General features: G+C 45.1%; 1 protein-coding gene across 1 annotated transcript in view; it reads right to left on the bottom strand.

Annotated features, from left to right (window-relative positions):
- LOC311231519 (noelin-2-like) overlaps positions 1-17,500 on the bottom strand; it is a gene marked incomplete at both ends in the record, with an annotated part of 163,496 nt that overhangs the window by 15,972 nt on the left and 130,024 nt on the right. The window contains one exon of the mRNA XM_084318131.1: positions 2,531-2,707. Coding sequence (XP_084174257.1) covers positions 2,531-2,707 — 177 coding nt within the window. The remainder of the gene's footprint in view (positions 1-2,530; positions 2,708-17,500) is intronic.

Genomic DNA, 17,500 nt, shown 5'->3' with positions numbered 1-17,500 from the left:
AGCGTACTCAAAGCGCACTCAAAGCGCACTCAAAGCGCACTCAAAGCGTACTCAAAGCGTACTCAAAGCGTACTCAAAGCGCACTCAAAGCGCACTCAAAGCGCACTCAAAGCGCACTCAAAGCGTACTCAAAGCGTACTCAAAGCGTACTCAAAGCGTACTCAAAGCGCACTCAAAGCGTACTCAAAGCACACTCAAAGCGTACTCAAAGCACACTCAAAGCGCACTCAAAGCGTACTCAAAGCGTACTCAAAGCGCACTCAAAGCGTACTCAAAGCGTACTCAAAGCACACTCAAAGCGTACTCAAAACGTACTCAAAGCGTACTCAAAGCGTACTCAAAGCGCACTCAAAGCACACTCAAAGCGCACTCAAAGCGTACTCAAAGCATACTCAAAGCGTACTCAAAACGTACTCAAAGCGTACTCAAAGCGTACTCAAAGCGTACTCAAAGCGTACTCAAAGCGTACTCAAAGCACACTCAAAGCGTACTCAAAGCGCACTCAAACCGTACTCAAAGCGTACTCAAAGTGCACTCAAAGCGTACTCAAAGCGTACTCAAAGCGTACTCAAAGCGCACTCAAAGCGTACTCAAAGCGTACTCAAAGCGTACTCAAAGCGTACTCAAAGCGCACTCAAAGCGTACTCAAAGCGCACTCAAAGCGTACTCAAAGCGTACTCAAAGCGTACTCAAAGCGTACTCAAAGCGTACTCAAAGCGCACTCAAAGCGTACTCAAAGCGTACTCAAAGCGTACTCAAAGCGTACTCAAAGCGCACTCAAAGCGCACTCAAAGCGTACTCAAAGCGTACTCAAAGCGTACTCAAAGCGTACTCAAAGCGTACTCAAAGCGCACTCAAAGCGTACTCAAAGCACACTCAAAGCGTACTCAAAGCACACTCAAAGCGCACTCAAAGCGTACTCAAAGCGTACTCAAAGCGTACTCAAAGCGTACTCAAAGCGTACTCAAAGCGCACTCAAAGCGCACTCAAAGCGTACTCAAAGCGTACTCAAAGCGTACTCAAAGCGCACTCAAAGCGCACTCAAAGCGTACTCAAAGCGCACTCAAAGCGTACTCAAAGCGTACTCAAAGCGTACTCAAAGCGTACTCAAAGCGTACTCAAAGCGCACTCAAAGCGTACTCAAAGCGTACTCAAAGCGTACTCAAAGCGTACTCAAAGCGTACTCAAAGCGCACTCAAAGCGCACTCAAAGCGCACTCAAAGCATACTCAAAGCACACTCAAAACGTACTCAAAGCACTCAAAGCGCACTCAAAGCGTACTCAAAGCGCACTCAAAGCGTACTCAAAGCGTACTCAAAGCGTACTCAAAACGTACTCAAAGCACTCAAAGCGCACTCAAAGCGTACTCAAAGCGCACTCAAAACGTACTCAAAGCACTCAAAGCGCACTCAAAGCGTACTCAAAGCGTACTCAAAACGTACTCAAAGCGCACTCAAAGCGTACTCAAAGCGTACTCAAAACGCACTCAAAGCGTACTCAAAGCGTACTCAAAGCGCACTCAAAGCATACTCAAAGCGTACTCAAAGCGTACTCAAAGCGCACTCAAAGCGTACTCAAAGCGCACTCAAAGCGCACTCAAAGCACACTCAAAGCGTACTCAAAGCGTACTCAAAACGTACTCAAAGCGCACTCAAAGCGTACTCAAAGCGTACTCAAAACGCACTCAAAGCGTACTCAAAGCGTACTCAAAGCGCACTCAAAGCATACTCAAAGCGTACTCAAAGCGTACTCAAAGCGCACTCAAAGCGTACTCAAAGCGCACTCAAAGCGTACTCAAAGCGGACTCAAAGCGTACTTGGTGTCACACAAAAGGCTGCTCGGCGTGTTGGTTGACATCGACTTGCATTAAATGTGACACCGATCTGCATTTTACTCTGAACACTCACTCCGTGCCAAGAGAGAGTAGGGCAAGATCATGGTTAAATGGGTGGGATCGGTCCGGTAAAACTTGCTATGTACCTGGTAGGTAGCACTCAACACTTTGATGAACATTGTTACTCAGCTGATAGAGTTGTGCCCTTCCTGATGACTTGTCGTACAGAACTTGTAAGTCGCTTTGGATAAAAGCGTCAGCTAAATGACTAAATGTAAATGTAGATGACGCTAAATTTAGTTTTACTATCGCTAATCGTTATTATTTCACCATCTGAAGAAACTTGAAGTTTGAATGGCTTTTCTAAGTGAAGTGTGTAAAACTGCCAGTTTTATTTCGAAAACTTGGAAACGGAGATAACCTAGACTCTTTATTTTGACATCGGTGGACGACGCCGTGACAGATAGTGTAAATAGCGGGCAAGGATTGTGGGAAATGTAGTAAACTGGCAACAGAAATGTAGGAAATTGGTATGCGGCGGCGGTACGCTCGACTATGAAACCTCAAACGGCTGCGGACATGCCGCGCAGAGTCCGGTCCGCTGACAGTACGCCCGACTATGTGGGAGCCTTAACTCTGCTAAATGTGGTATTATGAGCAACGCTTGATTGATTGACCGAGGAGCCAATAGCGTACCAGGATGTTGCTCTGGTGCTTGTTGTAGTAGAGGGAGCCGTTGTAGACCACGTGGCCAGTCCCCGCCCAGGGGTGGGGCAACAGGTGCTGCACAAAGTTCTGTCCTTTGGTGAAATCACCCATAGTCCTGTACTCCAGTACACGCCTGCCTTTATAGTAGCCATCCATAGACCATACCTAGTGGAGAGAGAGGGGGGAGGGGGAGCAGGGGGTGGAGGGAGAGAGAGAGGGGGGTGGGAGAGAGGGGGGTATAATCCACATCAGATACACTCACATTTAAATACTTTACAGTATAATCCACATCAGATACACTCACATTTAAATACTTTACAGTATAATCCACATCAGATACACTCACATTTAAATACTTTACAGTATAATCCACATCAGATACACTCACATTTAAATACTTTACAGTATAATCCACATCAGATACACTCACATTTAAAGACTTCACATACAGTATAATCCACATCAGATACACTCACATTAAAATACTTTACAGTATAATCCACATCAGATAGACTCTCACATTAATAAAGACTTCACACGTCAGTGCCTCTTTAATCCTAGAGGTTCACGCGCGCCACACGCATTATGATTCCGCTAAGATTGGAGGCTGCGGAGCGTCACACATTATGACTCCACTCCGACAGGATATTTTCAGAGATTATTTCTCATAATGAACCTTGACCTCCTCCCTGTGGAGGGGAAGTAATATCCAGGGCGAGGGCTGTGCAGCGGACCAGGAGGTCTCAGCCACAGCACCGGGCGAGGGCTGTGCAGCGGACCAGGAGATCTCAGCCACAGCACTTAGAGCAATGATTTGAGCCGGGAGACAAAACATTTAAAAAAAACATCCAAAATGAAAAAAGGGAAAAACATGTCAAAAGAGCTGTGGATCTTCTGAATTATCGCCGTCGGCGTACCCTAAAGGGAGTATCGGCGTTATCCTACCCTAATGAATGTAATATAATATTCTGGAATGGAACTAAACTAATGCAATCAACACAGAAAAAAACAATTCAATTCAAAACTAAAGTGTTTTTTTATGACCCGGGCCTCTAATGGAGAAGACTCAGGTTTTAAACTGTGTGAGTCAATATTTGTATTGTTATAACCAGTGATGGGAATAACGGCGTTATAAGTAACGGCGTTAGTTTTTTCAGTAACGAGTAATCTAACGGATTACTCTTCCAATCTTAATAACGCCGTTACCGTTACTGCCAAAAAATGCGGCGCGTTACTATGATTGAATCTGTTTTTTTCATCAGACAGATCTTCAGATCAGAGATTCTCTGCGCCGAGAAGCAATACTTTTTTTCCTTGGTTAGTGGACAGTGCGCGATTGGCTGAGGTTGAGTAAAATGTCATGGTAAGCCAATCAGAGTTAGAGGTGGGCGGGTGTTTGAAAGCATCCAGGGTCAGTTCAGTCAACGTGAGACCGCGGTCCGTGTACGTTTTGATAGTTTGTTTGGCGAGCCCAAATAATCCAAAACTAATCTAACGAACAACACAAGCGAGCAGTCAATGACAGACCGCGGGTCCATGAACGTTTTTTGTTCACTATTCTGTTAGTTGTGTTGCAGCACAGGGCACTACACAGTAGTGGAGGCTACAGCCTTATCAACAGTGCTGCACTTCCTGGTTTAATAGCACAGTCTTCAGGTGCTCAGAGATATATATATATATATATCTGTATGTCATGCATGTCTTAAATGTCATGATTAGATTAGTTTAGATGATTAGATTAGATTCTTATATCTGTATGTTGTGTATGTCATAAATGTCATGAATTGAAAATGGGGGACCCTGATGTAAACAAGACGAAAGTCTCTCTCTGGTCTGCATCCCCTTAACAATTGTGTGTATTGAGCTGTACTGTACTGTACCCATTCTGCAATCTGTTCATTAAAATGTTCAATCAATCAGTATATATTTGTTATTTATTTTTGGTATAGTGCTTAACAAGCATAATTTAATGTTGCCCAGTTGTGGCCTGTTGAGGGGCAATACATATCAAAAGTTCCAAAACATCTATTGTGTTTGTATTTGTATGATCCACTATATAAACATAGCAATTATAATATCTACATACATGGCATTTGATTGGAGGCTAGTCTCACTTTGTCCCACAGCAACATTAAAATAGTTTAGATTTGTGTATGTTGTTTATGTAAAAATGTGTACTTGAAAGTAACGCAATAGTTACTTTCTGAAGTAACTAGTTACTTTTATAATTTGTAACTGAGTAAGTAATTTAGTTACTTTTAGGAAGAAGTAACTAGTAACTGTAACTAGTTACTTTTTAAAAGTAACTTGCCCAACACTGGTTATCACCTGCATTTCTTTTTCCCCATTTCTTATTCTCTGCATTGCTTTTATTTTATGCTCATTTTATTATCTTCACTGCTGTGAAGCACTTTGGGCTGCGATTCATGGTGACATATAAATAAAGTGTATTGTTATTATTATGATCATTAACACTTTCTGAGCCAATCACTCATTATTGGCCGCCAGCGGTTAACCGCCAATAATGAGTATACACGTTATTTGGTCAGTTTTTCGGACTTTTGATCTTAATATTCTATACACTCTCACGGACCTCAGTGTTATCATTGGAACTCATTCTGAGACCCCGAGAGTGAAATGCCGGCCGAATCCTGCTAGGTGGCAGTATCGCCTACCCTTTGAAAGCTTATTTCACACTGTGTGTTACATTTTATATGGTCCGGGTGGAGAATTTGGACCCAGGCAAGGAAACGCTTCATCCAAGCACCTTGGAACGCGTCCAGCACACTTGATGCATATTTTGTGCCATGTTTCCATCAATACTGGAAATCGCGATCAGACAATTGGAATATTCTTTTTGCAATACCTCCTATCAAAGGTAAGGACTATATGACATCAATCCTACTTTGATCCTACAATGATTTCACATGTGTGTAGTATGTAGTATGTATGTAGTATGTAGTATTAAAAAAGTATGGCGTTGCTGACGATCAGAGCATCACAAAACGACCCCCCCCCCCCTTGATGCCTTCATGATGAAACATAATACCTATTATATACCCTTGATTTGGAAATAATATCGTGTCCAGGCGAGCAACACAAACGACTTTCGCAAAATGCACACAGCGCTCCATAACTCAGCTTCCAGGAATTAGCCCGGATCACTCTGAAACTATACAATATTCACCACGGGATAACACGCGAACGTATACATGGACAAATTTACTATTTTTTACACATTGGACTACAAATAGTGTCTGTCAAATGAGCCGGACTATTTTCTCCATAGCTATATAATATAGAATATAGATATAGCTCTGCAAACATTGTGACGCATCGTGAAAATAGGCAATGGAAAGGTGGCGCTAGAGAGCAGAGATGGGGCGTGGCTATGGCGTTGAATGTATCAACATGCAGGACGACTGGCTTATCTATTGACAGCAGTGTTATAAATCATGTGGATCGACATCACACACTACATGAGACTGTCGATAACCATACAACATGCATGATTCTAGTGGTAGATCTCAGGACTGGAACAATAAACATGGTGACAAACACACACATACACATACACATACAATACACACACATACACATGCACACGCATACACATATACGATACACATAAACACACACGCACAGACACAAACACACACACACACACACACACACAGACACACACACACACACACACACACACACACACACACACACACACACACACACACACACACACACACACACACACATAACACACACACACACACACACACACGCACAAACACATCAAGCAAATTGTCCCTGCCCCCTGTGTCAGATACACTCACATTTGCTGCCCCCCTGTGACAGCAAAATCACATCAGAAATCGTTTAGTGTACAGTTAGCATCAGTCACATCATCACTCCCAAGGTCACGTTTCAACACACGGCCTGCGGTTAACGGTACCGTTACAGACAGAGACACAGCGCAGCCGAGAGCAGGAGAGAGTAGCTCAGAGTGCGTGCAGGTGTGCAGAATATACCACGGCAGGTTCCCACGGTTACGAACCGCTCGACAGTTCAATCATGTCAATTCATTTCAAATCTGATCCTAAAGATCACGTCGCGTCTCACGTGGCTGGCACCTCCCAGTCACAAGGCAAGCCCGTCGGGATGCAGTCTGGCTCCTGGGATGAGAGAGATATGGAGGTTTTGACAGGATGTCTGGACCATAGCAGGGCTGACCTCGACTAGTTGAATAGTCGACTAATGGGTCGAAAGGAGCCGTAGTCGACTGCCAACCTCTTAGTCGAATGCAAACAAAATGTGTTGTAAATCTTCTTTAGATGGTATCATTCTTTCCAAAAGCAAAGAGGCCTAGAAGTGTGGCTAACGCTAATGGCGCGCATACCAGCGAGGCTAACTCCCTAAGAAAACGGGCACAGAGGCACTGAAAGAGGATTTCACCCGTCTAATGAACACACTAGACAAATATCAAGATGTATCCATCAGTGGACCAATAGACCTATCTCAAACCCTGCCCTCTTTTCTTGATCCTCCAATCACAACTGTTGCTTACAAGTTTGTCCGAGGTAAGCGACAGTTGTGATTGGAGGATCAAGAAAAGAGGGCAGGGTTTGAGATAGGTCCATTGCATGCTTTTGCAGAGGACAAGAAGCCTTCAGTCGACTCCTTCAGACATTAAGCACCGCCCACAGCCCAAATGGAATGATAAAAAAAAATTAAATGTTCGAATCCAGCTCCCGGCATTGCTATCAGCTTGGCTGGCCTCTCACACTGATACAATTGGCTGTATCAGGGGGTGGGAAAGCTGAAGGGTGGGTCCTGGGCGTTGTGGACAGCGACCCCTACAGTTCGGTCGGGGCGCTTGCTCAGCGAGGGTTGGAACTGAGGAGAGATAGTGTGGCCTTCCACACGCTACACTCTCCCCGGTGAGAACCTGCGCGGCCAGGTTGGCCTGCCCCAGGCTGCACATGCGTCGGAGGAAAGCATGTGACAGTCTCCGGTCTCCCGGACCAACAGTAGGGGAAAGTACGCAACAACCAGGAAGGGTGGGATGGGAGAAAAATCGGGAAAAAGGGGGGAAGAAAGATAATAAAAAGAAAAAGAAAAAAGTGTACCTTTATTGATCCCCTTGGGGAAATGCAGGCGTCATAGCAGCTCATGGGGGACGGGGGAGGGGAGGTACAGGCAGGATAAGAGATAATAATAATATAAATATGAATAACAAAGTACAATTATATAAAATAATAATATATATTATAAAGATATAAATAATAATATAATATAATAATATAATACACAAATAATAATAGTATACATGGTGGTACATTGTGTTTGCGTGGGTTTCCTCCAAGTACTCTGGTTTCCTCCCCCACCATAATGACATGCAGGGTAGGCAGGGACTACAGATGAAAAGTAGATCATTAGCTAATTCTGGCACATTTACATTGATGTGGAAACTGAATGTGTTGATTAATGTGCACTGTCCCTGGGTAAATTTTTTATAAATAACTTAATTTAACTTAGTAGTAGTACACTGCGCCAGAGTCTAATAAGAGTCAGATACTCCTAAAAGTTCTTAAGTTCTCCAGCTGTTAGTTCTCCAACTATTGGCAGAAGTCCATGCCCACGGTTGTGGAGCCAGATGGCTACCGGCACAAATGACTGGGGGGGGGGGGGGGGTGAGTCTATGGCTGAATGTGCTCCTCATCTTTGCTAGCTCCTCATATAGAGGGTGGGATTTTCCAGTATAGCGTCTAGCTTTTTCCTCATCGTCCTCTCTGCCACCACCTCTAGTTTGACCAGTTTGACTCACACTACAGAGCTAGCCTTCCTCACCAGCTTGTTCCGTTTGACCCACATTACAGAGCTAGCCTTCCTCACCAGCTTGTTCAGTTTGACTCACACTACAGAGCTAGCCTTCCTCACCAGCTTGTTCAGTTTGACTCACACTACAGAGCTAGCCTTCCTCACCAGCTTGTTCAGTTTGACTCTCACTACAGAGATAGCCCTCCTCACCAGCTTGTTCAGTTTGACTCACACTACAGAGCTAGCCTTCCTCACCAGCTTGTTCAGTTTGACTCTCACTACAGAGCTAGTCTTCCTCACCAGCTTGTTCTGTTTGACCCACATTACAGAGCTAGCCTTCCTCACCAGCTTGTTCAGTTTGACTCTCACTACAGAGCTAGCCTTCCTTACCAGCTTGTTCAGTTTAACTCACACTACAGAGCTAGCCTTCCTCACCAGCTTGTTCAGTTTGACTCACACTACAGAGCTAGCCTTCCTCACCAGCTTGTTGAGTTTGACTCACACTACAGAGCTAGCCTTCCTCACCAGCTTGTTCAGTTTGACTCTCACTACAGAGCTAGCCTTCCTCACCAGCTTGTTCAGTTTGACTCACAGAGCTAGCCCTCCTCACCAGCTTGTTCAGTTTGACTCACAGATCTAGCCTTCCTCACCAGCTTGTTAGTGTCTCTTGAGTTGATGTTACCCCCCCCCCCCCCCCCAGCGTACCACGCCGAAGAAGAGGACACTGGCTACTACAGACTGGAAAATTACTGCAGCAGCCTATTATATACATTGAAAGACAAGAACAGCCTGCTCTGTCCCCTCCTGTAGAGGGCCTCCGTGTTGTCCGACCAGTCCAGTTTACTGTTCAAGTGCACTCACAGGAACATGTAGGTCTCCGCCATCTCCACCTCCTCCCCTCGGATAGTGATGGGAGTTGGGGGACCTGTTCTTGCTTCACCGGTAGTCCACCACCAGCTCCTTGGTCTTGCTGATGTTGAGTTGGAGGTGGTTGCTGACGCACCACCCTACGAAGCTCTCCACCAGGGCTCTGTACTCATCGCCTGTGATGTAACCAACAACGGGGTGTCATCTGTAGTTATAGCAGACGTTGGAGGTATAGAGGGTGAACTGGAAGGGTGACAGCACAGTTCCTTGGGGGGCACTGGTGTTCATCTGACTGGCTGCCCTGCAGTCTGACGTACTGTGGTCTGTTGGTTGAGGCAGTCAGTAATCCAGGCCACCAGGCCGTGGTCCAGTCACATCGCCGTGAGCTGCTCCGCTAGCCGCAGAGGCTGGATAGTATTAAAGGCGCTGGAGAAATCAAAGAACACAGTACAGTATATCGTTTGTGTAAACGTCCCGGCCAATTAGGAAACAGGAAGTGCTCCCCTTTTATCCCATTGGCACGGCATAATCTTCATATGCCATAGATGAGCTCTTCTCGGGCACGCAGAGTTGACCCGTTTATAGCTCTTCTGGGGTGTGCATAGTTGACCCGTTTAGAGCACTTCTGGGGCACACAGAGTTTACCCCTTTAGAGTTTGCCACTGATTTATATTATACAGAGTCACATTGTCCCCATGTCCAACATTATCAATTACAGTATTGCCTTTTCAGCGGTATACCCACGTTATCAATTACAGTATCCCCATCTCCTTCTCAGCAGTACATCTGAGTTTGGATAAAAGCGTCAGCTAAATGACTAAATGTAAATGTAAATGTAAATGTAAGTTATCAATTATCACTGGGGGAATAGGCTGGAAGTAGAGGGTGGGCATGGTAACGAGGCAGAACATAACACTTACAGTATGGCAGGGAGAGGAATAATGAGCGGAAAGTTTAGTACAGCGAGGGGAGGGGAGGAGAGGGGGGGAGAAGAGAGGAGAGGAGAGGAGGGGGAGAGGAGAGGAGGAAAGGGGAGGGGAAGGAGAGGAGAGGAGAGAGGAGATGAGATGAGAAGAGGAGAGGAGAGAAGAGGAGAGGAGAGGAGAGGAGAGGAGAGGAGAGGAGAGGAGAGGAGAGGAGAGGAGAGGAGAGGAGAGGAGAGGAGAGGAGAGGAGAGAGATGGGGGGATACAAGGGGAGGGTAGAGGAAAGGAGGAGATGATGGGAGGACTGGGTGGGAGAGGATGAGAGGATGGGGGAAAGGAGAAGAGAGGAAAGGAGCATATAGGAGGAAAGAGAAAAAGTGAGGAGAGCAGAGGAAAGGAAAGAGGGAGAAGTGAAAGTAAAAAAAAAAAAAAAAAAAGCGGAAAAACTGCGGTGAAAAAAACAAGCAGACAACCGACGATAATGGAGGAAGAAAAGCTGAAGGAGGAGAGAGAGAACGAGAGACGACAGGATGTGGATTAATTACCTAAGAGAAAAGTAGAATAGATGAAAGGAGAGGAGAGGATGAGGAGGGGAGGGGAGGGAGAGAAGAACATTCCTCACGTAAAAGATGCTCATTATAGTCGCTCTACAAACAGAGAGAAAGCTGCGGAGGGCAAAGGGGGCGAGGATGAGAGGCTCTCTACCGCAGTGCCTTCTGTCGGCAGGGAAAGAGGGACGGTCCAGCTGGATCAACCGTCACGAGAGAAAACCCTGCGTCCTCAGTTACAATCGGTTCCGTTCCTCTCTCTCTCTCGCGCGCGCGCGGGTGAAGCCGCAGCTCCGCTGTGGGCGCCACCGGGTCGGTGACTCACTCACTCGCTAACTCGCTCTGTGATGCTCAACAATGGGATAAGTAATAGCCCTGTATTCTGTTCCACCAGTACATTAATTATAGTCCAATAATAGCCAGATAATGCATGTAAGCTATATTTGCTGGAGGGGGAGTGGAGGAGGAGTACGGCTGCATTTTATCAGAACCATGCCCACAACCCACCCCCTCACCACCCCCCCCCCTCTCTCCATTAATGAATTAATTCTGGTGTCTGTCACCCAACCCCCTCCTAACATACAGTGATGCTATCGCTGCTTATGGTAAATTTTCGGAACAAATACAATTACAGTCCTCTTGTTATTAGAGAAACAATCCAACATCTTGGGAAATCCACTCTTTCCACCGCTTAAGCCCTAGCCATATTTTCAGAAAATTCACATAAAAGTACATACCCAAATAAATGGAACATCGCTCCACTTCTACAAGGACCATTTGCATGTTCTTGGTATCTGGGGACATCTAGGGACCTCAGGGAATGTATTCCCAGTGTCGGAAATATTGTGTTACTGTTACTATGCTGGAGAATATAAATACTTATTATTATTATTTAATTTCTTTCATCTTTGATGGTGAATACCACAAATGATAACATTTACCAAAAGTGAATTGCCACTGAGCTCATTCAGCACCTTCTTGAGATCATATGTACAAAAAACTAAGCAAATGAATAAAGGGCAGATGATTTACAGGTTTTTTTGTAGATACAGTACTGAATTTTGCCACCCGGACAAATGCAATTTTTAATATGGATATAGAATATAGAATATCAGGCCTATAAATGACCATATTATGGCCAAGTCACACATCTATGGATCGGGCCAAATCTCCCCTTTCCAATGGCAGAATTCAATCTGGATTTAGTACCACCAGGCGCCCGTTTCAGGGCAGCAAAGACCGTGAATGAAATCTACTGTAAGTACAGTTACTCCACTAGGCTAATGGAGGAACCTACTTCCAGTGACTGACGCTAAGCTAGGCTAACGGTGCGCGTCTTCCTACTCCTACTGCATGCACAGAGAAGAAAAAAGGTATGTATCTTCTTGTCTAACTCCAGGGTAGATGGCAAATAAGCAAATTTCCCAAAATGTTGGAGTTTTCCTTTAAGGGCTTAGGAGGTTAAACATGGAAATGAATGGAAATGTATAAAGGAATGGCTAATGAGTTCTATTAGATGGTTAGGAGGTATAACATGAGCTTGCTGTTTTCTGTTAGCCTGTGTGTGTGTGTGTGTGTGTGTGTGTGTGTGTGTGTGTGTGTGTGTGTGTGTGTGTGTGTGTGTGTGTGTGTGTGTGTGTGTGTGTGTGTGTGTGTGTGTGTGTATGTGTGTGTGTCTGTGTGTGTGTCTCTGTGTGTGTGTATGTGTGTGTCTGTGTGTGTGTGTGTGTGTGTCTCTCTGTGTGTGTGTGTGTGTGTGTGTGTGTATGTGTGTGTGTCTGTGTGTGTGTGTCTCTGTGTGTGTGTATGTGTGTGTCTGTGTGTGTGTGTGTGTGTCTCTGTGTGTGTGTGTGTGTGTGTGTGTGTGTGTGCGTGTGTGTGTGTGTGTGTGTGTGTGTGTGTGTGTGTGTGTGTGTGTGTGTGTGTGTGTGTGTGTGTGTGAACGTGCAAGTGTATGTGTATGTGTATGTGATTGGGAGATAAATGGAGATCAACTTGACTCTGTAGAAATGGAGATCAACTTGACTCGCTGTAGAAATGGAGATCAACTTGACTCGCTGTAGAAATGGAGATCAACTTGACTCGCTGTAGAAATGGAGATCAACTTGACTCGCTGTAGAAATGGAGATCAACTTGACTCGCTGTAGAAATGGAGATCAACTTGACTCGCTGTAAGCTTGGCTATTTTTTTCAGCTCATGAACAATGACGACATTGACAGTGCATATTCTTTCATAGCCTGCATCCACCATAATACATGATGAGGTGTATGATAAGTGTTGTAAGTGCATCTGCTGTAGGGGTGCCAACTACATGTGAATACATTCCCAGAGTGCACTTTTGTAAAAGATAAAGAAAGATGAATGGGATTTAGGGGACGCTGACAACGCATATTAACTTCACTGAACAACACTTGTTGTGACTGATTATGATTAGGAGAAGGAACGAGGAGAGGAGGGGAGTGAATGAATGAATGAAAACTTTATTTAACAGATTGCAGAATGGGTACAATACAGTACGGCTCAATACATACAATTGTTAAGGGGATGCAGACCTGAGAAAGACGTTTGTCTTGTTTCCATCAGGGTCCCACATTTTCAATTCATATAGACATTTATGACATACACAACATACATGACATTTATGGCATAGGGACATATAGGTATTTAGTACTGATACATTTGTGACATAAACGGTATTCAAATATACAGTACTGTTACCCCTAGATCCTGACAGAGTATATACATATGATGTGGAGGGGACTGTACATTAGGAGGGGGTGGGTGGGTGGGAGAGAAATATACATACGGCGGGGAGGGAATATATACATGCGGTGGGGAGGAGACTGTCTATTAGGAGGTGGTGGGGGTTTTGGGCATTTACGGTGGCCAGTTTCGAATTGCAGCCTCCCGTAGGTGCTCTTTAAGAGCGGTTTTAAATGTGGGCAGGGATTCACATTCCTTTAAACCTTTGGTAGGGCGTTCCACATTGTTGTGGCATAATTGCAAAACGTGTTTAGTCCCTTGTTTGAGCCGAATCTGGGTTTAACATGATTTGTTGAGCTTCCTCTGGTGTAGTGGTTGTGGTATTCACTGACCTTTGGGAAGTATTTTGACATGTACATGGGCACCCCGGTCGTATAGTGTATTTTGTAAACCAGGCCCATTGCAAGTTGCTATACTCTGTTGTCTACTCTAAGCCATCCTAGGTTGTCAAAGTGGGCAGGGGTGAGGTGGGTTCTGGGGTTCAGGTCAAGTCGTAGTCTGACCAGTTTGTTTTGTGATGTTTGTAATTTTGTTTTACTGTAAGCGCCTTTGAGGTGCTTTGGTACCATGAGGTGCACGCATAGTCATAGTACCCTTGAATGAGTGCTCCTGCCAGAGTCTTCAGGGTATTCTTGTTTACCAGAGAGGAGATCCGGTACAAGAATCTAGTTCGTTGGTTGACTTTTTTTATTACATTGGATGCCATTTTGTCACAGGAAAGATTTGCCTCTAGGATAGAGTTCAGGTGAGGAGAGGAGGGGAGAGGAGAGGAGAGGAGTGGAGAGGCAAGGAGAGGAGAGGAGAGGAGAGGAGAGGAGAGGAGAGGAGAGGAGAGGAGAGGAGAGGAGAGGAGAGGAAAGGAAAGGAGAGGAGAGGAGAGGAGAGGAGAGGAGAGGAGAGGAGAGGAGAGGAGAGGAGAGGAGAGGAGAGGAGAGGAGAGGAGAGGAGAGGAGAGGAGAGGAAAGGAAAGGAGAGGAGAGGATGAGGAGAGGAGTCAGGAGAGGAGAAGAGAGGAGAAGAGAGGAGAGGAGATGAGATGAGATGAGATGAGATGAGAGGAGATGGGAGGGGAGGGGAGGGGAGGAGAGAGGAGAGGAGAAGATGAGGAGAGGAGTCAGGAGAGGAGTCAGGAGAGGAGAGGAGAGGAGAGGAGAGGAGAGGAGAGGAGAGGAGAGGAGAGGAGAGGAGAGGAGAAGAGAAGATGAGTCAGGAGAGGAGAGGAGATGGAAGGGGAAGGGAGGAGAGAGGATGGGAGAGAAGAGAAGAGGAGAAGATGAGGAGATGAGTTAGGAGAGGAGAGGAGATGGAAGGGGAGGGGAGGAGAGAGGATGGGAGAGAAGTGGAGAAGAGAGGAGAGGAGTAATGGCTCTGGTGTTGATGAAATGACAAGATGGATCAAAAGGTTGCTTTAATTGGTTGCCATACTGTTCTGTTCTGTTCTGTTCTGTTCCAGCCTAGTAGGGTAATATGCACCTACTATGACATTTCCATTAGCCTACATTTGATTCCTGCTATGAATGTAGCAAGACGCCTCAGAATCTAGCCCCCCTGCGGTGACAGGTGACAGGTGAACACTCAAGCCATTAACCACTGGGACATCTCTGCTTATGAATCACAGCGGCACACCTGATAATTCGCCACATCCAATTCTACTTCTACAGCTGTGAGTGGTCTCTTAAATTGGCACAGGTATTTGCATTTCACTTTAAAAGCAAGTAAATCTCTGGGTTTGAATGATCTCCTTCCCCGGAGACTGAGACCAATTACCAGAGTCTCCGGGCCAATCCAGGAGGTTTGGTGAAACATTTAATTGTGTTGCGTAGGAGTGCCAACTTCTCTATTGCTTGGCAATTTATTGAGGACATTGTGGAATGATCTCTGTAAGTGTGCCTGTTGCTGGGGCGCCGGTTTCTCTATTGCTCAGCCTACACGATATTTATTGCTTTACGTAACTCATAAGCACGTCTGCTGGCGTCTGCAGCTGTAAACCGTGACGGCGTCTCGTCGTGCTTTTGACCACAGGTTCTATACAATTATTAAGTTACGTCCATATCCTGGGCCTATGTAATGCATTTGATTCATAGGTCATAGATGTGGCTGTGACAAGCTCATCTATTGCTATTGGAAATCCATTGCATTGTCTCTGAGGGGTGCACAGGCAAAGCAATTTCAGATTTCATTATTACATTTAAACCTTGAAAGGCTTGGCTCCAATGAGAGACAGATATAGATATGACCATGGCAGTGATGATGTTACTAGTACTTCATTCAGCAGGGCAGCCCAGCAGCAGTACTTCTCTAAGTACTTCATTCAGCAGCCCAGCAGTAGTACTTCTCTAAGTACTTCATTCAGCAGGGCAGCTCAGCAGCACCACCACAGTATGTCACGTAGAATCATACAGTTTCACTTGAAGCCTATATGAGATCCACAGAAAACAATATAGTGTAATTTCAAAAACAGCTGAGAAAACAAGCGGAGCAGGCTGAGCGGGAAAGAGGCCTGGTTACAAAGCTAACTGATTACCACGGAGTATATGGATGCTTTAGAGACGACGCAATCAAACTCTCTCTCTCTCTCTCTCTCTCTCTCTCTCTCTCTCTCTCTCTCTCTCTCTCTCTGTGTCCCTTTATATCTATCTATCTATCTATCTATCTATCTATCTATCTATCTATCTATCTATCTATCTATCTATCTATCTATCTATCTATCTGTCTGTCTGTCTGTCTGTCTGTCTGTCTGTCTGTCTGTCTGTCTGTCTGTCTGTCTGTCTGTCTGTCTGTCTGTCTGTCTGTCTGTCTGTCTGTCTGTCTGTCTGTCTGTCTGTCTGTCTGTCTGTCTGTCTGTCTCTCTCTTTCTCTCTCTTTCTCTCTCTCTGTGACTCTTTTTAGTAGATTTTAGTCTTGATTATAGTCACTTTCACCGTCACCTCTCATTTTGTCTCTTTACCTCTCTCTTTGTCCTTATCTACCTCTCTCTTTATTAGGGATGCCCCGATCGATCGGCCACTGATCGTTATCGGCCGATAATCAGTATAAATATGCGATCGGGGAATTCCGATAATTTGTCATATTCGCCGATCGCGGAAACTGATCAAGTGGATATCTCACTCGCTTGTCTCAGACGCACAGGACCTGCAAACTGCTCCTCCTCCCTAGCCCCACCCGTACCCGTGTAGAGTTTGTAAACACAGAGGAGGCGGACCTCCTCTGCTGAGTCTAGATAGTGCATTCGACCTGAGCTAACGTTAGCTACCTAGCTATCGTTACTGTTTAAACAAAATTACCCAGTCAACTATTCACTTTTAGTAGGCATTGTCTAACGGTATTTAGCCGGCTAGCTACTGATAGCTCCGGATATCAACAAATGCCCCAGGAAGTCCAGTAGCCCATGTTGATATCTCCGTTAGCTTGCGTCAGCTGACGTTAGTTCACGGTTCAAAACGAAATGTCCGATTGAACTAAATAGTTGTCTTAACGTCATCTAGCCGGCTAGCAGTAGCTACAGATAGCTCCTGATATCAATGTCTTATAACATTGATTGAATGCGTATTCGAGCTGCTGAATGTGAAATGACCAAAGCATAACGTTACTAAGCTAATTAGCGTTAGCTGCTAATCCTGGAAACGCTCAAAGCACCGTCAGCGAGTCCACAAAACCAGTTCCATTAGTGAGGAAAGGGGTTATATTAACGAGGCTTGACAACAGGGGTTCAAAGATAACTTCACATTTATTGGCTATTGGTTTATTTATATCGCTTCATGCATCCACCAGGCTCCGTGTGTTCTGTTGACATCTTAGTCTGTGTGTGACATCATCAACTACGCGACTCAGACGGAGATGCATCCAGCTGCAGCGCCGGAGAATCCTTTTTTGAGCTAGGGCTACTAGAGTACACACAGACAGTGGAGCTGTTTGCCGATAGCCAGCATTTTGACTTGTTGCGTGGTGGCGATGTCTCGCAGATAATACAAGTACAAGTCTAATTATATAATATATATATTTTATATAAAAAAAAATAAAAAATGTATATAAAATAATTT

This window comes from Notolepis coatsorum, assembly GCF_963971535.1.
Source record: "Notolepis coatsorum genome assembly, chromosome: 7".
In the NCBI taxonomy this organism is placed as follows: Eukaryota; Metazoa; Chordata; class Actinopteri; order Aulopiformes; family Paralepididae; genus Notolepis; species Notolepis coatsorum.
This window is presented reverse-complemented; position numbering and strand designations above follow the sequence as displayed.